Source organism: Phoca vitulina, unplaced genomic scaffold, assembly GCF_004348235.1.
Source record: "Phoca vitulina isolate PV1807 unplaced genomic scaffold, GSC_HSeal_1.0 scaffold73, whole genome shotgun sequence".
NCBI classification, from domain to species: Eukaryota; Metazoa; Chordata; class Mammalia; order Carnivora; family Phocidae; genus Phoca; species Phoca vitulina.
Window position 1 is genome coordinate 6,986,684 of NW_022589776.1, and position 17,247 is coordinate 7,003,930.

General features: G+C 37.5%; 1 protein-coding gene across 1 annotated transcript in view; it reads left to right on the plus strand.

Annotated features, from left to right (window-relative positions):
- The window catches only part of AXDND1 (axonemal dynein light chain domain containing 1), a 90,807-nt gene that overhangs the window by 40,179 nt on the left and 33,381 nt on the right, over positions 1 to 17,247 (plus strand). Inside the window, exons 12-18 of the mRNA XM_032393416.1 lie at positions 91 to 211; positions 1,745 to 1,846; positions 2,913 to 3,076; positions 4,597 to 4,669; positions 6,973 to 7,207; positions 11,102 to 11,303; positions 12,118 to 12,211. Coding sequence (XP_032249307.1) covers positions 91 to 211; positions 1,745 to 1,846; positions 2,913 to 3,076; positions 4,597 to 4,669; positions 6,973 to 7,207; positions 11,102 to 11,303; positions 12,118 to 12,211 — 991 coding nt within the window. The remainder of the gene's footprint in view (positions 1 to 90; positions 212 to 1,744; positions 1,847 to 2,912; positions 3,077 to 4,596; positions 4,670 to 6,972; positions 7,208 to 11,101; positions 11,304 to 12,117; positions 12,212 to 17,247) is intronic.

Sequence of the window (17,247 nt, forward strand, 5' to 3'; positions counted from 1 at the left end):
GTTTTTAAATGTCCAGTATCATAACAATTATCCAATAAATGTGACTTCTCAAAAACAAAGTCTGTATATACTTTTTAATTTTTCTTTTAGGATTGTAGAAGAATACCATGACTTACACACATTGCAAAGAGGAAGGATGGAGAGTGATATTAAACAGTTAATGGCAGAAAGAGATCTCTGGAGCTCAGCCACATATGAATTGGCCCTAAAGGTTGGCTCATCTGGAATCATAACTCAGACTTCTTTTTTGACTGAATAAAGTTTTGTTTTACAATTTTCAGTAATCTAGACAAAAATTTTAAAAATGAGAATGTATATTTAATTTATGAATAATGTAGCTATTATGGGCCTTAAAAAAAGAAAGTTACATTTTTTTCTTTTGTTTCTTCTCTATTAAGTACTTCTCTATTGCCTAGTTAAGGGCTCTTTTTCTCACCAGAATCTATGAAGTATGAGCAAGAATTCTTTTTCTATGGTTTGTGAACATGTTAAAACTTTCAAGTTAAATTTATACTAATAATAAACTAGGAAAAATTGTTTGTATTTTTTCACACAGTGTAACAATATTAGGATTATATGACTTTGGTTCTATTACCTTGGCATCTAAGATGACAAATGAGTTAAAATATGGCAGTCTGTGGGCCACTAATGTAATACTTTAGGGAAATAGCATAGTCCCACAATATTCTATTTTTTTGAAATGTTTGCTGGTTGGTTGCCTATTCTCACACCTGGGACTTGGTGTTTATTAAGTATTAACAGCAAATTATGACCCTCAACAGATTCAAACTTCTGTCTCATTTTCTCTGGAATAGTCAGATCTCATCTAGGATATAATGTTTCATCCGATGCAGAATTTTAAAATGACATGTCAAGAGGAAACAATCATGACAGTAAATGTATAATATATTTTTAGAGCTAGACCTGTTCAGTAGCAATAAGAAGAAGACAAGTGAGTTTCTTCACTCTAGAAGTATTTAAACAATAGAGAACTGACCCCTTGTAGTGGTTTCTGTGGAAAAATACCTTGAATTGGTGGAGGCTTCGTGTTAGCTCATCTCTAAAGGCCCTTCCAACAGGAAATGAATGACAGCTAGAATGTCACCTCCCTAAAAAAAAGACTTTGTTTCTTTTGTTCATGGCAATATGCACAGTGTCTAGAACAGTCATTCATTGAATGACTATATAATTGATTCAGGATACCAGTGGTTCTCAAAGTATGATCCAAGGACCCCCTGGGGATACATGAGACCCTTTCACGAGGTGAAAACTAGTTTCATCATAATATTAAGATGTTATTTACCTTTTTTCACTCTCATTTGCACATGAGTGCATAAAAATACCATTTATGTTAATGTATAATGGATTTATTGTTATGTTTAAGTGAATTAACAAATACATATTTTAAATAATTTCAGTTTTAAGTTTCAATACAGTGACTATCGAATAGATTTAATGCATATAAATGAAAGTTCTTTGGAGTCTTCACTAATTTTTAAGAGTATAAAAGGGTTTTGAGATCAGGTTGCTTGAGAACCTCTGCTATATACTTCAGTTAGATTCCAGTTTAGGAGGTTTAGAAAACATGAGTTTATGATTCAAATTAGCTCATGATTTAAACAAGAAATTGTGATTGAATTAATGATTCAATGAAAAATTGATATTTGAAATTGGTTTGGGTTTAATAAATCACAGTGGTTTATTAATGTCTTAGATTCCTCATTTTAGTACTTTCTTCAAATAGGTAATTGAAAAAAATAGAGTCATATTGGCTAAAAGACTTTACCTCAATGAAAAAGGTTGGAATAAATATGCTAAGCATTTCATCATACTGCTGTCAACCAAGGTAAAGCTCAATTTACTTATGTTATGAGAAAAGAGACTCTAGCCTTTGAGGGTTTAAGAAGCCTTTGCTAAGTTTATAAATTTTAAATATAGTTTTGTATTTGTGCTTTATTGTGAGCGGAATGAAAAATCTAAGGAAATGTGAATAAATGCTCTTCTTTATATTTGTCTTCTAGCCTAATTAAAGCAATTAAGCAATTTATCTAAGTTAATAATACTGCAAATGTTATTTATAGGCTTATTCTATTTGTTAGTATTTAAATTAAAAAAATGTAAGTAGCTATGTTCATTGAAATAGTGGTATTCTTGATGCATTTTATGCAATTTTATGCAAAAATTCAATGAGCACACTTGGTTGAAAAGGAGAGAAGTGGCATTTAGTGTGTTTCTAGAGTCGTACCATTTACCCTAGTCATTTCATACTTTTTTTTTTAAGATTTTATTTATTTGTCAGAGAGAGCATAAGCAGGGAGAGCAGCAGGTAGAGGGAGAAGCAGGCTTCCGCTGAGCAGGGAGCCTGATGTGGGACTAGATCCCAGGATCCTGGGATCATGACCTGAGCTGGGGGCAGCCGCTTAACTGACTGAGCCACCCAGGCATCCCTCATTTCATTCTTATAGCAATTCTGTGAGATATATATTAAGGTCTTTATTTTGTAGATAAGAAAAATTAATCCCAATAAATTGAATAACATCCTGTAAGGTTACATAGCCAATAATTGGCTAGGATTCACATTTGGTTTTGTTTGGCTTTGAAATTCCTGTTCTTTCCAATGTACCACACTACCTCCCATGAAAGTCCTGTGGGGAAACTGGGCTCATGTTGCAAAGGAAAAATATCTTGTTTCCAATATTTTATGTACCATGGAAAATTCACCAGCAAAGGAACTGTGTGGTGTTACTGATGATATTTTGAAAGAGAAATATCTTCTCAATTTTGATCCATTTTCTATGGATGTCTCTAGTATTATGATATTAATACACTAATTAATTTTATTAGTGTATGCTAATAAGTATTTGTTATGTGAATAAGTGAATGAGTGGTTTGATTCCATGCATATTATCTAGGACACTGCAGACCTTGCACTATTGCAGAAGTTGACACAGAAATGGAGAAGCTCAATGAATAGATTTAAAAAGGAAGTGGAACAAAATGAAGAGTCTACAAGGGAGAAATTACAAACTGTTAAGGATGGTCTTATCACATGGCAGGAGTTCTTCAGAAATGATGGGTGGGTCTACAAGAATCTTGTTTTTGATTATACTGTGTCATGTCTGATAAATCAATCCAATTCTTTCTCTCTTTTTCTCTGCCTCTCTTTTCTGTTGTGATGACTCTAACATTGATTTGGTCAGGCAACTAACAGCCCTTCCAAGGCTGCAGTCCTGCTAGGGGCTTGAGTGGTTTTGTGGTTTCTGGTGCTAACCATCTCTGTGGTCCATCCTGCTCCTTCTACCCACCTGCTGCTGCCTCCATTCTGTTCAGCTGTTTTACTTTTCTCTCCTCTCCTCTTCTCTTCTCTTCTTCTTCTCTTCTCTTCTCTCTTGTTAAAATCATGTCAACTTATGTCATTATTACTGGAGCCCCTGAATATCTAGATCCATCTGCAGATTCTGTAACATAATGCATATGCAGAGAAATAGAATCAATGGGTGGCCATTATAAGGTGATTGATTTGGATTGGATATTATACTTTGTAACAATTAGAGAAATCTGACAGTGGACAAGCTGCCTATAAAGTAGTTAAGTCAAGGTGGGATGATTAAATCGCAGCCAAAGTTAGTGGGAATCTGGACTTTGAATGCAGGCTTGATTCAGTGATTTCTAAGGTTTTTAGTTACTTTAAGATGCTTTGTCTGTTGAGGAAACATGTTTAGGTACCATTTCCATTTCAAATTGAGGATGATGGTTTCGGTTTTTCAGATCCTCTAAGGTTTCCGAGTTAGCAGAGTTGGAAGTTCTGGAAGCTGAAGCTGGTACATATCCAAGCTGTTGGCTGCTGCCATCCCTGTTTCTACTGTTTGTTGACTCTTAGCTGAGAGGGGAGCTGAGGTGGGACAGGGGTTCTTATTTCTCTTTCTTTTTTTTTTTTTTTTTTAAAGATTTTATTTATTTATTTGAGACAGAGAGAATGAGAGAGAGCGAGCACATGAGAGGGGAGAGGGTCAGAGGGAGAAGCAGGCTCCTTGCTGAGCAGGGATCCCGATGCGGGACTCGATCCAGGGACTCCAGGATCATGACCTGAGCCGAAGGCAGTCGCTTAACCACCTGAGCCACCCAGGCGCCCCTTTATTTCTCTTTCTCTTCAGAACCTTTTATCAAGAGCTTTCTCCTTGTGAGACTTCAGAGATACTAAAGGAAACTTTCTTACCAAAAATTGGGCCTCTTGACCTAAATGTTGAGTCTTAATTATTTATTAGGCTTCCCTTCTATTTACAAATTGTTTTGTCTGCTGTATTCAACCGAATTGCTCTTAAGATGATCTAATTTTGGATGGCAAAGACCCAGAGACCACCCTTTTAATACTCTCATGGCCTCTGACCCTGTAACTTGATTGCTCAGGGCTGGTTGGAGCCTGAAATCATATTTATATTTGCAAATTTAAAGATGAATGCGTATGAGGATAGAAGGCATGTTTGAAAATCATTCGGGAGAAACCTAATATTGTTCTATAGTATATGGATTCGTGATTTTCTTTGTTTATACATTGTTCTGAGACCCTATTCTTGCTCCTTTTCCTTTTTCCAATAGAAGAGACATTTCATCTCCTAGTAAAGAAAACATATTCGAATCCATTATTTCAGATTTCAAGCAGTGGCAAAAGGTAAGACTTTCTAATAAACCGTTTGGTAATCAAAATGCCGTTTGTAAGCTTGCCACTCGTCACCTACAACTGAGTCACACCTCATCCTTCCAGAATGCCATACTGCGTTTTATGAAAGACAAAGAAAACAGCAAGATTCCAGGGGCTTTTAAAAACACACTTAAATATTTTATTTTCAGTTCTATTTTAGATTTTTGAGGCAAATAAAGTTAGGCTGCCAGAAAAAAACTGGGAAAAGATACTTGGGTGGCAGTGAGGGTAGTTCTGATTCTCTCCTCTAAACGTCAGATATAGGTGACATTTGTGCCTCTCCTGTCCCTGCCTTCTCTCTTAAGGACAACTTGGACTTTTACAATTCATAACATCTCTTTAAAACTTGTGGTACAGTATATACATAACATCACATTTACCGTCTTAGTCATTTTTCGGTGTACAGGTCAGGGGCATTAAGTACATTTACATTGTCGTGCACCCACCACCACCATCCATGTCCAGTATTTTTTCATCTTCTTAAACTGAAACTCTACCCATGAAACAAGAACCCCCTCTATCCCCTCCGCCCCCAGCTCCTGGCAACCACCATTGTACTTTCTGTCCCTCTAAATTTGACTACGCTAGACATCATATGTCTGGAATCACAGTATTTGTCCCTTTGTGATGGGCTTATTTCCTTCAGCATAATGTCCTTAAGGCTCATCTGTTTTGTTGCCTGTGTCAGGATTTCCTTCATTTCAAAGGCTGAAGAATATACCATTGTAGGTGTGTACTACACTTTGTTTATTAATAACATCTTCTTAAAAGAGTTTGAGCTTTGAAAATAGCTTTCATTAATCAAATTACTATAATGTCATAGCAGTCTGACAAAGGAAAATATGTAAGATATTGAAATACCTCCAGGGGCGCCTGGGTGGCTCAGTCGTTAAGCGTCTGCCTTTGGCTCAGGTCATGGTCCCAGGGTTCTGGGATTGAGCCCCGCGTCGGGCTCCCTGCTCGGCCGGAAGCCTGCTTCTCCCTCTCCCACTCCCCCTCCTTGTGTTCCCTCTCTTGCTGTGTCTCTCTGTCAAATAAATAAATAAATAAATAACATCTTTAAAAAAAAAAAAGAAAGAAAGAAATACCTCCAAAGCGAGTATCGGACTCACAGCGTGGGTGAAGTCTCCTCCAGATCCCAAGGAAGCTGTTTTCTTGTCTTTTGGAATGACGGGAGCAGAATATTCTCAGAATTGATGTTTGTTGTCTTGTTTATATATAGCAGGTTTAGTGACTCTACTCTTTATCTGGTAATTTTGACATTGCATAGGTAAGATTGAAAAAAAATCATGCTGCTTTATTTCGTAGGGGTAATAATAATTCGCATTCATTAAGCACTTACGCTGTCAGGCTGAAGGTGCTTTCCACACAGTATGGTACTTATTCTTCACTGCAACCGCCGCATGCAGGTTTTATGATCCCCGTCTCGCAGATGCAAAAGGGAAGCTTAGAAATGTTAAGTCACTTGCCTAAGTTGTCTATAAATGGTAAGTGGTGGAGTCAGAATAAGTCCAGGTCTCTCCACCCGCAAAATCCTTGCCCTTAATTGCTCTGCTACATTGCTTCCCTGTACTGATTACTCTTTTTGAAGCATGGGTGATTTGTTTGCATTATCTGGGTCACAATTATGTAAATTGCACTTTATTATAGGACTTGGACTCTGGGCTAGACAAATAAAACACAACCTATACATTCTAGCAACTTTCCCAGTCCAGTGGGGATCATGTAAACAGATATGTGATACCCTCACCAAAGCAGGTAGTAATTAAACATGCTCAGCTCTCTGGTTCTTATTTGCTTGTCATTCATTTTTACCCATATAGGATTTAATATAATTATTTTCAACTGGTAAAATATGGGTTATCTTACAGGATATTATACTGAATTTAAATTCACTTTAATTTTTTTAAAGATTTTATTTATTTATTTGATAGAGAGAGAGAGAGCATAAGCAGGGGGAATGGCAGGCAGAGGGAGTGCGAGAAGCAGGCTCCCTGCTGAGCAGGGAGCCCGATGCGGGGCTCGATCCCAGAACCCTGGGATCATGACCTGAGCCGAAGGCAGACGCTTAACCGACTGAGCCACCCAGGTGCCCCCCACTTTAATTTTAAAAATAAAATTATGTCACATGAAAAAAATTGTATGAACAAATAATAATAGGGCATATAACTCTAGAATAATTGGCAGTCATTGGGAAATAAGGATCTGGGTAGACTTTGATGAAATCATTAGTGAATAATAGTCTAATTTCCTCACCCCCTTTCATTCTCTAGATGTTGAATGAAGATAAAGACAAGTATACTGGGGATTTTCTAGTGTCAAAATATGATTCTCTCAAGATTATTAAACATTTACAAGAAAACTGGACAGATGTTGGGTTTGGGATATTGAATCGCCATAAAAGTATGGAGGGGGAGATGCCACCAGAGCAAGAGCACATGAAGGAAATTGTGAAAACCATAGGAAGACTCTACAAAGAATTTGAAATAAGAATAAATGGGGATAATGGTAAGAAAAAAACAATGATATGTTGCTTGACATAAAACATTTTAATAGTGACTGTTATTTGTAATACAATTAATATTTAAAATCTAAATAATGTTATGTATGGTTTTAAAAATCAAGCAAAATAAAGCATTGAGCACTGCTTTTTTTTTTTTTTTTTTTTAATCAGAGAGAGAGCACAAGCAGGGGGAGTGGCAGGCAGAGGAAGAAACAGGCTCCCTGTTGAGCAAGGAGCCTGATGTGGGGCTCAATCCCAGGACCTTAGGATCATGACCTGAGCCAAAGGCAGCCGCTTAACCAGCTGAACCACCCAGGTGTCCCTGAGCACTGCTTTTTTGAAATATAATTCATATGCAATACAATTCCCCGTTTAAAGTATATAATTTGATGATTTTTAGTACATTCACAGATTTGTGCCACCATTACCACAGTCAATTTTAGAATATTTTCATCAAAATAAACCTCAGAAGAAGCACTGTACCCATTAGCTATAGCCCTTTTGTCCTCCCATCCCAGACTTTCTGTCTCTGTAGATTTCTCTAGTCTGGACTTTCATATGAATGGAATTATATAGTATATGATGTTTTATGACTGACTTCTTTCACTTAGCATAATGTTTTAAATGTTCACCTATGTTTTAGCATTTGTCAGTGCTCTATTAATCTTTATGACTGAATAATATTCCATTGTATGTGTATATTGCATTTTGTTTATCATTTCATCCATTGATGGACACTTGTGTTGCTTCCACTTTTTTTATTTGAGAGAGAGAGAGCATATGCTCGCATGAGCATAGCGAGGGGCAGAGGAGAGGGAGAAGCAGAGCAGGGAGCGTGACTTGGGGCTCGATCCCAGGACCCTGGGATCATGACTTGAGCTGAAGGCAGATGCTTTTTTTTTTTTTAAAGATTTTATTTATTTATTTGTGAGTGAGAGAATGAGAGAGAGAGAGAGAGAGACAGAGAGCATGAGAGGGGGGAGTGTTGGAGGGAGAAGCCGACTTCCCGCTGAGCAGGGAGCCCGATGTGGGACTTGATCCCGGGACTCCAGGATCATGACCCGAGCCAGAGGCAGACGCTTAACAACTGAGCCACCCAGGCATCCCAGGCCGGATCATTTTATTTTTATTTTATTTTTATTTTTTAAAAGATTTTTATTTATTTATTTGACAGAGAGAGACACAGCGAGAGAGGGAACACAAGCAGGGGGAATGGGAGAGGGAGAAGCAGGCTTCCCGCTGAGCAGGGAGCCCGATGCGGGGCTCGATCCTAGGACACTGGGATTATGACCTGACCCAAAGGCAGACACTTAACGACTGAGCCACCCAGGCACCCCAAGGCCAGATCATTTTAAATACCCACCCCTAGTGTTTGAGGGCTTTGATTTTTCCACATCCTTGCCATCACTTGTTATCTGACTTTTGATTTTGATTCATGTTTTTCTGATGACTACTGATGTTGAGCATCTTTTTAAGGCTTATTAGCCATTTGTCTATCTTCTTTGGAGAAATGTCTATTCAGATCCTTTGTCCATGTTTTAATTGGGGTTTTTGTCTTTCTTCTATTGAGTTGTTAGAGTTCTTTATATACTCTAGATACAAGTGTTTTTTCGGATATATGAATTGTAAATATTTTCTCTTAATCCGTGGGCTGTTTTTGTTTTTTCATTTTTCTGATGGTGTCCTTTGCAGTCCAAAATTTTAAATTTTGAAGTCCAATTTATCTATTTTTTCTTTTTTTTGTTTGTGCTTTCAGTGCCATGTCTTTGAATCCTTTGCCAAATTTAAAGTCATGAAGTTTACCCCTAATGTGTTCATCTAAGAGTTTTGTAGTTTTTGCTCTTATATTATGGTATTTGACCATTTTGAGTTAATTTTTGTATATAGTGTGAGGTAAAGGCTTCTTTTGCATGTGGATATCCAGTTATCCCACTACCATTTGTTAGAAAGACCATAGTTTCCACATTTAGTGGTCTTTGACACTCTTGCCAAAAATTAGTTGACCATAGATGTACGGGTTTATTTCTGGATTTTGAATTCTGTTCCGTTGATCTGATGTCTGTCCTTGTGCCGGTACCAACTGGCTTGATTACCGTTGCTTTGTAGTAGATTACTGCCTGTTTTCTTCTAGGAGTTTTATGGTTTTAGGTCTTACATTTATTCTTTAATCCATTTTGTGTTTATTTTTGTGCATGGTGTAAGACAGTGGTCCAATTTCATTCTTTTGCATGCAGCTGTCCAGTTTTCTCAGCACCATTTATCAAAGAGACTGTCCTTTCCCCATCATATATACTTGCCTCCTTTGTCATAGATTAATTGACCATATAAGCGTGGGTGTACTTCTTGGCTTTCTATTCTGCTCACAGTTAATTGTAAAGTCCATGCCTGATAATTTGGTACTATCTGGTTCTCCTATAGGTCTTTTTTTTATTGTCTGTATTTTGTCTTGACTCACAAGAGTCAATTCTTCTCATATCCTTGACTGTTTCTTGATGTTGGACATTGTGTGTGAGAAACTCTAGAGATAATTTGAGACTCTGGATGATACTATATTTCATGAGAATGATGACTTTACTCACTGCATCATGTGTTACTTAAGAATCCTTCCCAGCTAGGTTGACTGGCTGGCTCAGTTAGTAGAGCATGTGACTCTTGATCTCAGGGTCATGAGTTCAAGCCCATGTTGGGCATGGAGCCTACTTAAAATTAAAAAAAAAAAGAAAAAAAGAAAAAAAGAAAGGAATCCTTCCCAGTAAAGTGTTTAGGTAACCCCGGTCCATTGACTGGCACTGTTGTTCAATATAAAACTACTTCCACTGGGAAAACACAATCTTAATTATCTATAGCCTCAGTAATATAGTTAGAGATAAGATGCTAATACTTCCCCATGAGAATATATAGTGGGCAGAGAAAAAATGAAGTAGTAAATGGTTTAAAATAAATGAGTAAGTCAAAATGATGAATGATAGTGAAATTAACAGATCAGTTTGAATACTCATAAGAGATCAAAGTTTACTGATGAAGGCAGTAAAATATTTTCATCAAGGACAAGAAAAAGTTTGCTTTTTAACTATTCCTCTTTATAAATCTCTAAGGTGGAAGCATTTCTTTTTTTTTTTTTAAGATTTTATTTATTTATTAGAGAGAGAGGGAAAACACAGAGGGAGAGTGAAAGGGAGAGGGGAGAAGCAGACTCCCTGCTGAGCAGAGAGCCTAATGTGGGATTCTATCCCAGGACCTGGGGATCATGACCTGAGCTGAAGGCAGATGTTTAACTGACTGGGCCACCCACGCACCCTTAAGATGGGAGCATTTCATCTCTTATTTTGCAAATGAGATAAGACAAAGGTATAGAGGGGGTAATTTGCCAATATTTTCACAGTGAATCGGTCAAAGATTAGGATCCAGACTCAATCCTTGTTCAGACCAAAACTATAAGCTTCATGAAAACCTGAACAGTCACCTAAAAAATGACTCAAATACTAGACTATTCTCATTTCTGTTATCAACTATCCTATAATCACAAAGAAGCTGTTTATCATCGTCTTCTTAACAGAATGACTAAGTGAATTAATGCCTATTATAGAAAACTAATTTGTAGTTTCTGAGTTTAATGCATTTGGTTCTCAGCTGAGAAGACAAGAAACTTAAGGGTATAAACTGTCATCAAAGAAATAAATAGTCCATCAGTCAGAACAGCACTGACTGCACCGTGTTTATTCACTAAACATTTGTTTAAGAACTATTCTTTGCAAGATTCTCTGCTAGGGCCTAAACTGTAGGATAATAAAAAGATGAAAAGAAGATATGCCCCTATCCTTTAGTATTTTTGTAATTTATTATTGCAATGGTAGACTTACGAATACTTTTAAAAGTTAGTACTTTTCTCACTTTTCTAGGTATCTCTAAAATTATTCCAAGTTTGGTTAGTTCTCTAGAATTCTGTTCTTTCAAGTTGGCAAATGTCCTGGAGTTTCCTGAAATGCTTCATGAAGAATGGGAAGGAGTTAATGAAAAAGTTAATGAAATGAAATCTCAGTTGGATGCATCAATAAACATTATTGGTACCGTTCCTCAGTATATGGATGTGGATTCTGGCCCGTAAGTTCCCACAGCTTTCTGCTGGATGGAAGGGAATCCCCACTTCTCAGCTGCATTTTCCCAGTACCTAGCCTCAGCAACAGGCAACTGGGGTCACATAAGAAGCCTTGGAATTCTTGTGCCTCCCAGGAAGAAAGCCCTCTGACTGGGAGCTGGAGGGTAAGGGAGGGAGTTCTGTGTTCTTGGCTGCAGCAGTCTAGAGTGGAGTTTCTGCCTCACTGAGCTGACAGCGGAAAGAGGGGGGTAGTCTTGTTTTTAAATACCATAGGATCTTGCCTTTCTTATTGAATTTTCATAGATTGTCTTGAAGACATGTTTCTTCAGTTGCTCTTTGTCCTTAGGACGTTTCTAGAGGCTTTCAGTGTTTTGGTTTTGTTTTGTTTTTAAAATAATTCTCACCAGCTTCACTGGGAGGGTGGATCAACTTTGCTCCTCACACTCTCATGTTGGAAATTGATCTCTTGAGAATTTAAAAATTCATTCTTCTCATTTTGTGGTCTCACTGCCTAGAAGTGAATGTAAAGGGTATGAGTGTGAGTTTTTACAATAGAGAGCTAGCACTGAAGGTAAGATCTACGTTGTTCAAAGTGCATCATGCCAGTTGCTACCTGCCCACGGTTAGGAAGGCTGTGATAGTGAGTAAGCCATTCTACCAGGTAATTCAGGGCTTTGATTCCCCTTTCCCTGAATTCTCAAATAGTTGTCAACACCTACATTTCCTAGGCCCCGCCAAATAAAACCCTTTCTTTTAGCTGATAGACTTTTACACTCTAAGTATATCTTATATTTATTTTACTTGATTTTTTTCCTTCAGGGTACTCCAAGCACAAATATTTAACATGATTCAACAGTGGCTTTTGAAGATAAGCAATGAGATTAACAACGGTAACATTGAACTTCAGCGCCATGTATGTACTTGTAGGGGTTTGTGAAATTATATTTTGCCTTGGCTGGGAGTTTTCTTCAAGGAAAGACTAGGTCATGCCCATCCAGCTGAAGCAGGAGGTTAGGAGGGCAAAATGGGAACTTTTGTGATATAATTACTCATGATTTGCAGGGATTTTTTTTTTTTAAAGATTTTATTTATATATTTGACAATGAGAGAGAGAGTACAAGCAGGGGGAGTGGCAGGCGGAGGGAGAGGGAGAAGCAGGCTCCCCGCTGAGCGGGGAGCCCGACGTGGGACTTGATCTCAGGACCCTGGGATCATGACCTGAGCCGAAGGCAGTTGCTTAACCAACTGAGCCACCCAGGCGCCCTGCAGGGATTTTTAAATGTAGTGTGTTCCTGCATTTGGAATGAAGTTTCAGAGATGATCAAAAGTTTCGAGTTCTAATTATTATCTTTGCTCTTTACTCAGTATACTGATTTTTTCCCCCTTAATAGTATTAATCTGGAATGTGAACATTTTAAGGATTTATGTTGGTGCTCCTGCCTGGCTGAAGGATGACAAAACATATTAAGAAGAAAGACAGGATGCCACAGTATTATTAGTCTATAATTTTTAGAACAAATAGAATTATTCCTCAATTCTGAAGAACTGAACCTGTGAATTTTTTTTTTTTAAGATTTATTTATTTATTTTAGAGAGAGAGAGCACACATGAGCAGGGGGAGGGGCAGAGGGAGAGGGAGAGGGAGAGAGAATCTCAAGCAGACTCCCCACTGAGCACAGAACCAGATGTGGGGATGGATCTCACAGCCTGAGATCATGCCCTGAGCCCAAAATCAAGAGCCAGATGGTCAACCGATTGAGCCACCCAGGCGCCCCGAACCTGTGGACTTCTTAACCAGCACAACATGAAATAATAATTTCCAAAGGCATAGTTTACTTCATTTACTCCTACTGCCTAGTCTTAATTATAATCTAGATTTACACAGGAATCTCTTATTATAATTAAACTTAGTATGCAAATATTTGAACTTACAAAATTGGTAAAATGAACTTAATTCACTTAAATATTGCTTAAATTAGGAATTTGAGGAGCGCCTGGGTGGCTCAGTTGGTTAAGCGGCTGCCTTCAGCTAAGGTCATGATCCCAGGGTCCTGGGATGGACCCCTGTGACTGGCTCCCTGCTTGGTGGGGAGTCTGCTTCTCCCTCTGCCTTCTACCCCCACTCATGCTCTGTCTCTCTCTCTCGGTCTCTCTCTCTCTCTCAAATAAATAAATAAAATCTTTTTTTAAAAAAAAGGAATTTGAAAGGCAAAGACTGTGATGTTATATGGGAATTCTATTTACGAAGCATTACATTGTATCACAGTCTATGAACTATGTTGTAAACATAGACACCAAGAGTTGAGGAGCAAATATATTAAGACTGGAAGAATGAATCCAGGGGATCCCCAAACTTAAGAGAAATTTCTATAACTTGGAAGAGAACCAAAATTAAGAAAAAGGGTAGCATAGTATTGTCACATAATGAGACTCAATAAATACTTATTGAATGAAGTAAGGAAGAACATTCCAGCACTGTTGTCTTATGGTATTGTTACATTGACCCCTTCTTTGGTAAATACTCGGTTTACTGTTAGGTATTTATCTCCATGGAATCATTTACTCAATTTTTTTATATTATGGAATTCAGTCTTTATAACACAAGGTTATTTAGAAAGTAGCCATAATATACTTCTATTTTAACACTACATTATGATATTATAATTGAAGTGTGTAGGAAACTTGCAAGATTATAAATTCCTTGAGGAACTGTGTATATCCATATTAACTGCTATAACTATTTAAAAATGAAAAAGTTTGCCTTTTTTCCACCCGCCATGCATTTTCCTTTCTGATTCATTTTCTTACCTTCAGTTTTGTTTTGTTTTTTTTTTCTTTTACATCGTAACTCCATCTACTCTGTGCTGCTTGACAAGCTAAAACACTGATCTTCAAACCCTTTTCACCATGTGTCTCTATCAGCAAAAAGATCTTTGTCATTCCTAACTTACATGTATAAAACACATATAAACAGTGAAACAGGAGGTAAACAACATTTTTTTCCTTGAATAGCTTTTTTTTAAATTAATTTTACTTTATTATGTTATGTTAGTCACCATACATTACATTATTAGTTTTTGATGTAGTGTTCCATGATTCATTGTTTGTGTATAACACCCAGTGCTCCATTCAATACGTGCCCTCCTTAATACCTATCACCGGGCTAATCTATCCCCCCACCCCCCTCCCCTCTAGAACCCTCATTTTGTTTCTCAGAGTCCATAGTCTCTCATGGTTCGTCTCCCCCTCCGATTTCTGCCCCCCTCATTTTTCCCTTGCTACTATCTTTTTTTTTTTAACATATAATGTATTATTTGTTTCAGAGGTACAGACCTGTGATTCATCAGTCTTACACAATTCACAGCGCTCACCATAGCACATACCCTCCCCAATGTCCATCATCCAGCCTGCCCCCAACCCTCCTACCCCCCACCGCTCCAGCAACCCTCAGTCTGTTTCCTGAGATTAATCTTATGGTTTGTCTCCCTCTCTGGTTTCATCTTGTTTCATTTTTTCCTCCCTTCCCCTATGATCCTCTGTCTTGTTTTTTAAATTCCTCATATCAGTGAGATCATATGATACTTGTCTTTCTCTGATTGACTTATTTTGCTTAGCATAATACCCTCTAGTTCGATCCATGTCATTGCAAATGGTAAGATTTCGTTTTTCTTGATGGCTGCATAATATTCCATTGTATATATATGCCACATCTTCTTTATCCATTCATCTGTCAATGGACATCTGGGCTCTTTCTATAGTTTGGCTATTGTGGACATTGCTGCTATAAACATTGGAGTGCAGGTGCCCCTTCGGATCACTACATTTGTATCTTTGGGGTAAATACCCAGTAGTGCAATTGCTGCATCATACAGTAGCTCTATTTTCAACTTTTTGAGGAACCTCCATACTGTTTTCCACAGTGGCTGCACCAGCTGACATTCCCACCAACAGTGTAGGAGGGTTCCCCTTTCTCAGCATCCCCGCGAACATCTGTCGTTTCCTGACTTGTTAATTTTAGCCATTCTGACTGGTGTGAGGTGGTATCTCATTGAGGTTTTGATTTGGATTTCCCTGATGCTGAGCAATGTTGGGCATTTTTTCACGTGTCTGTTGGCCATTTGGATGTCTTCTTTGCAGAAATGTCTGTTCATGTCTTCTGCCCATTTCTTGACTGGATTATTTGTTCTTTGGGTGTTGAGTTTGATAAGTTCTTTATAGATTTTGGATACTAGCCCTTTATCTGATAAAACATTTGCAAATATCTTTTCCCATTCTGTCGTTGTTTTTTGGTTTTGTTGACTGTTTCCTTTGCTGTGCAAAAGCTTTTTATCTCGATGAAGTCCCAATAGTTCATTTTTGCCCTTGCTTCCCTTGCCTTTGGGGATGTTTCTAGGAAGAAGTTTCTGCGGCTGAGGTTGAAGGGGTTGCTGCCTGTGTTCTCCTCAAGGATTTTGATGGATTCCTGTCTCATATTTAGGTCTTTCATCCATTTTGAGTCTATTTTTGTGTTGAAGTAAACAACATTTTAAGATAATTTTTAGTAATAGTTAAAAAACTGATGTGAGTGAACAGGCTTTATAATTTTTTATAATCACAAGTTAATACTTAATGATAAAGTCATTTGAAGGTCAGCTTCAGCACTTGCTTTTAAGGATTGTCATTCTGAAATGATAGCTCACAAAGAAAAATGAATCAAAATTGAAGAAGTGCCTTATTGACTGTATTTATTAAATAATAAGACTCATCCTTTAATTCCATCAGTGTTATGCAAAGGTTTCTATTAAATTGACTAGTAAAATTTTCCCTCTACTCTAATGTCAGTCAGTTGTTCTTGCTGACATTAGACGATGGAGCACTTCTACATTTTAACAAAAGATTCTCAGCCAGCTGAAACACTTTAATTGTAAGATTTTAGAACAATTAGAAACTTATTTCCAGATTTTCAAGTATATAAATTTGAAAGTTTTAGGGGCACCTGGGTGGCTCAGTCGGTTAAGCATCTGCCTTCGGCTCAGGTCATGATCCCAGGGTCCTGGGATCGAGCCCCGCATCGGGCTCCCTGCTCAGCGGGAAGCCTGCTTCTCCCTCTCCCACTCCCCCTGCTTGTGGTCCCTCTCTCGCTGTGTCTCTCTGTCAAATAAATAAAGTCTTTAAAAAAAATAAATTTGAAAGTTTTAAAAAGTGAGCTATGTGTCATTGTCAGCAGCAAAATCATACCAAGGTGGAAATTCTTCTTATCCATTTTCAAAATGACCTGCCCATAACATAAACTTCTCTTACTCATTATTAAACATCACTTATATTTTGAAGGGACAAATTATTTATGATTAAAAAAATCAGCTAGAAGGTAGCTAAGTAGCTACTTGTCATCCCTGACAAGATTAGTGAATTTGGAATAAGTCTTTTCCTAAAAGAAAATCACTTAATTCATTAAAAATTCTCTTACGAATTTTGTATCAGGATCACAATAAACCTCTGGTTTATTATAAAAGTTATCATACGTACTCTCTAATTACAAAGAATGCTTTCACATCTTTGCGAAAGTAAAAGATATACTTTTGTGTGTAATTTGATTCTAATTTTAAATTCACATGAATTATTGCATGTCCTAGATTCTATCATTTAATCTCTCCAATATAACTCTGAAATGAAGATAACATTTTTCTGTTTGTTTATTAGGGACAGTTCAAGGATTGATTAATATTTTATGTAAGCACAAATTAGTTCTTTCAATGACAGTATAATCCAGGGCATTGGTATAAGAAAGAACAGTTAGGAATTTATTTACTTTGAGAAGCAGCAGGGGCATAGCTTATGAATGTGGGGGGGACATGTCTTTTGACTTGTGAAATGGGATAGCAGTCTTTTTAAACCATTCCTCAGAAGAGTTGCCCTGTTCCTGATGTGTCAATTAAGGTGTAAAAATACACTCATCAACATTGCTTTAGG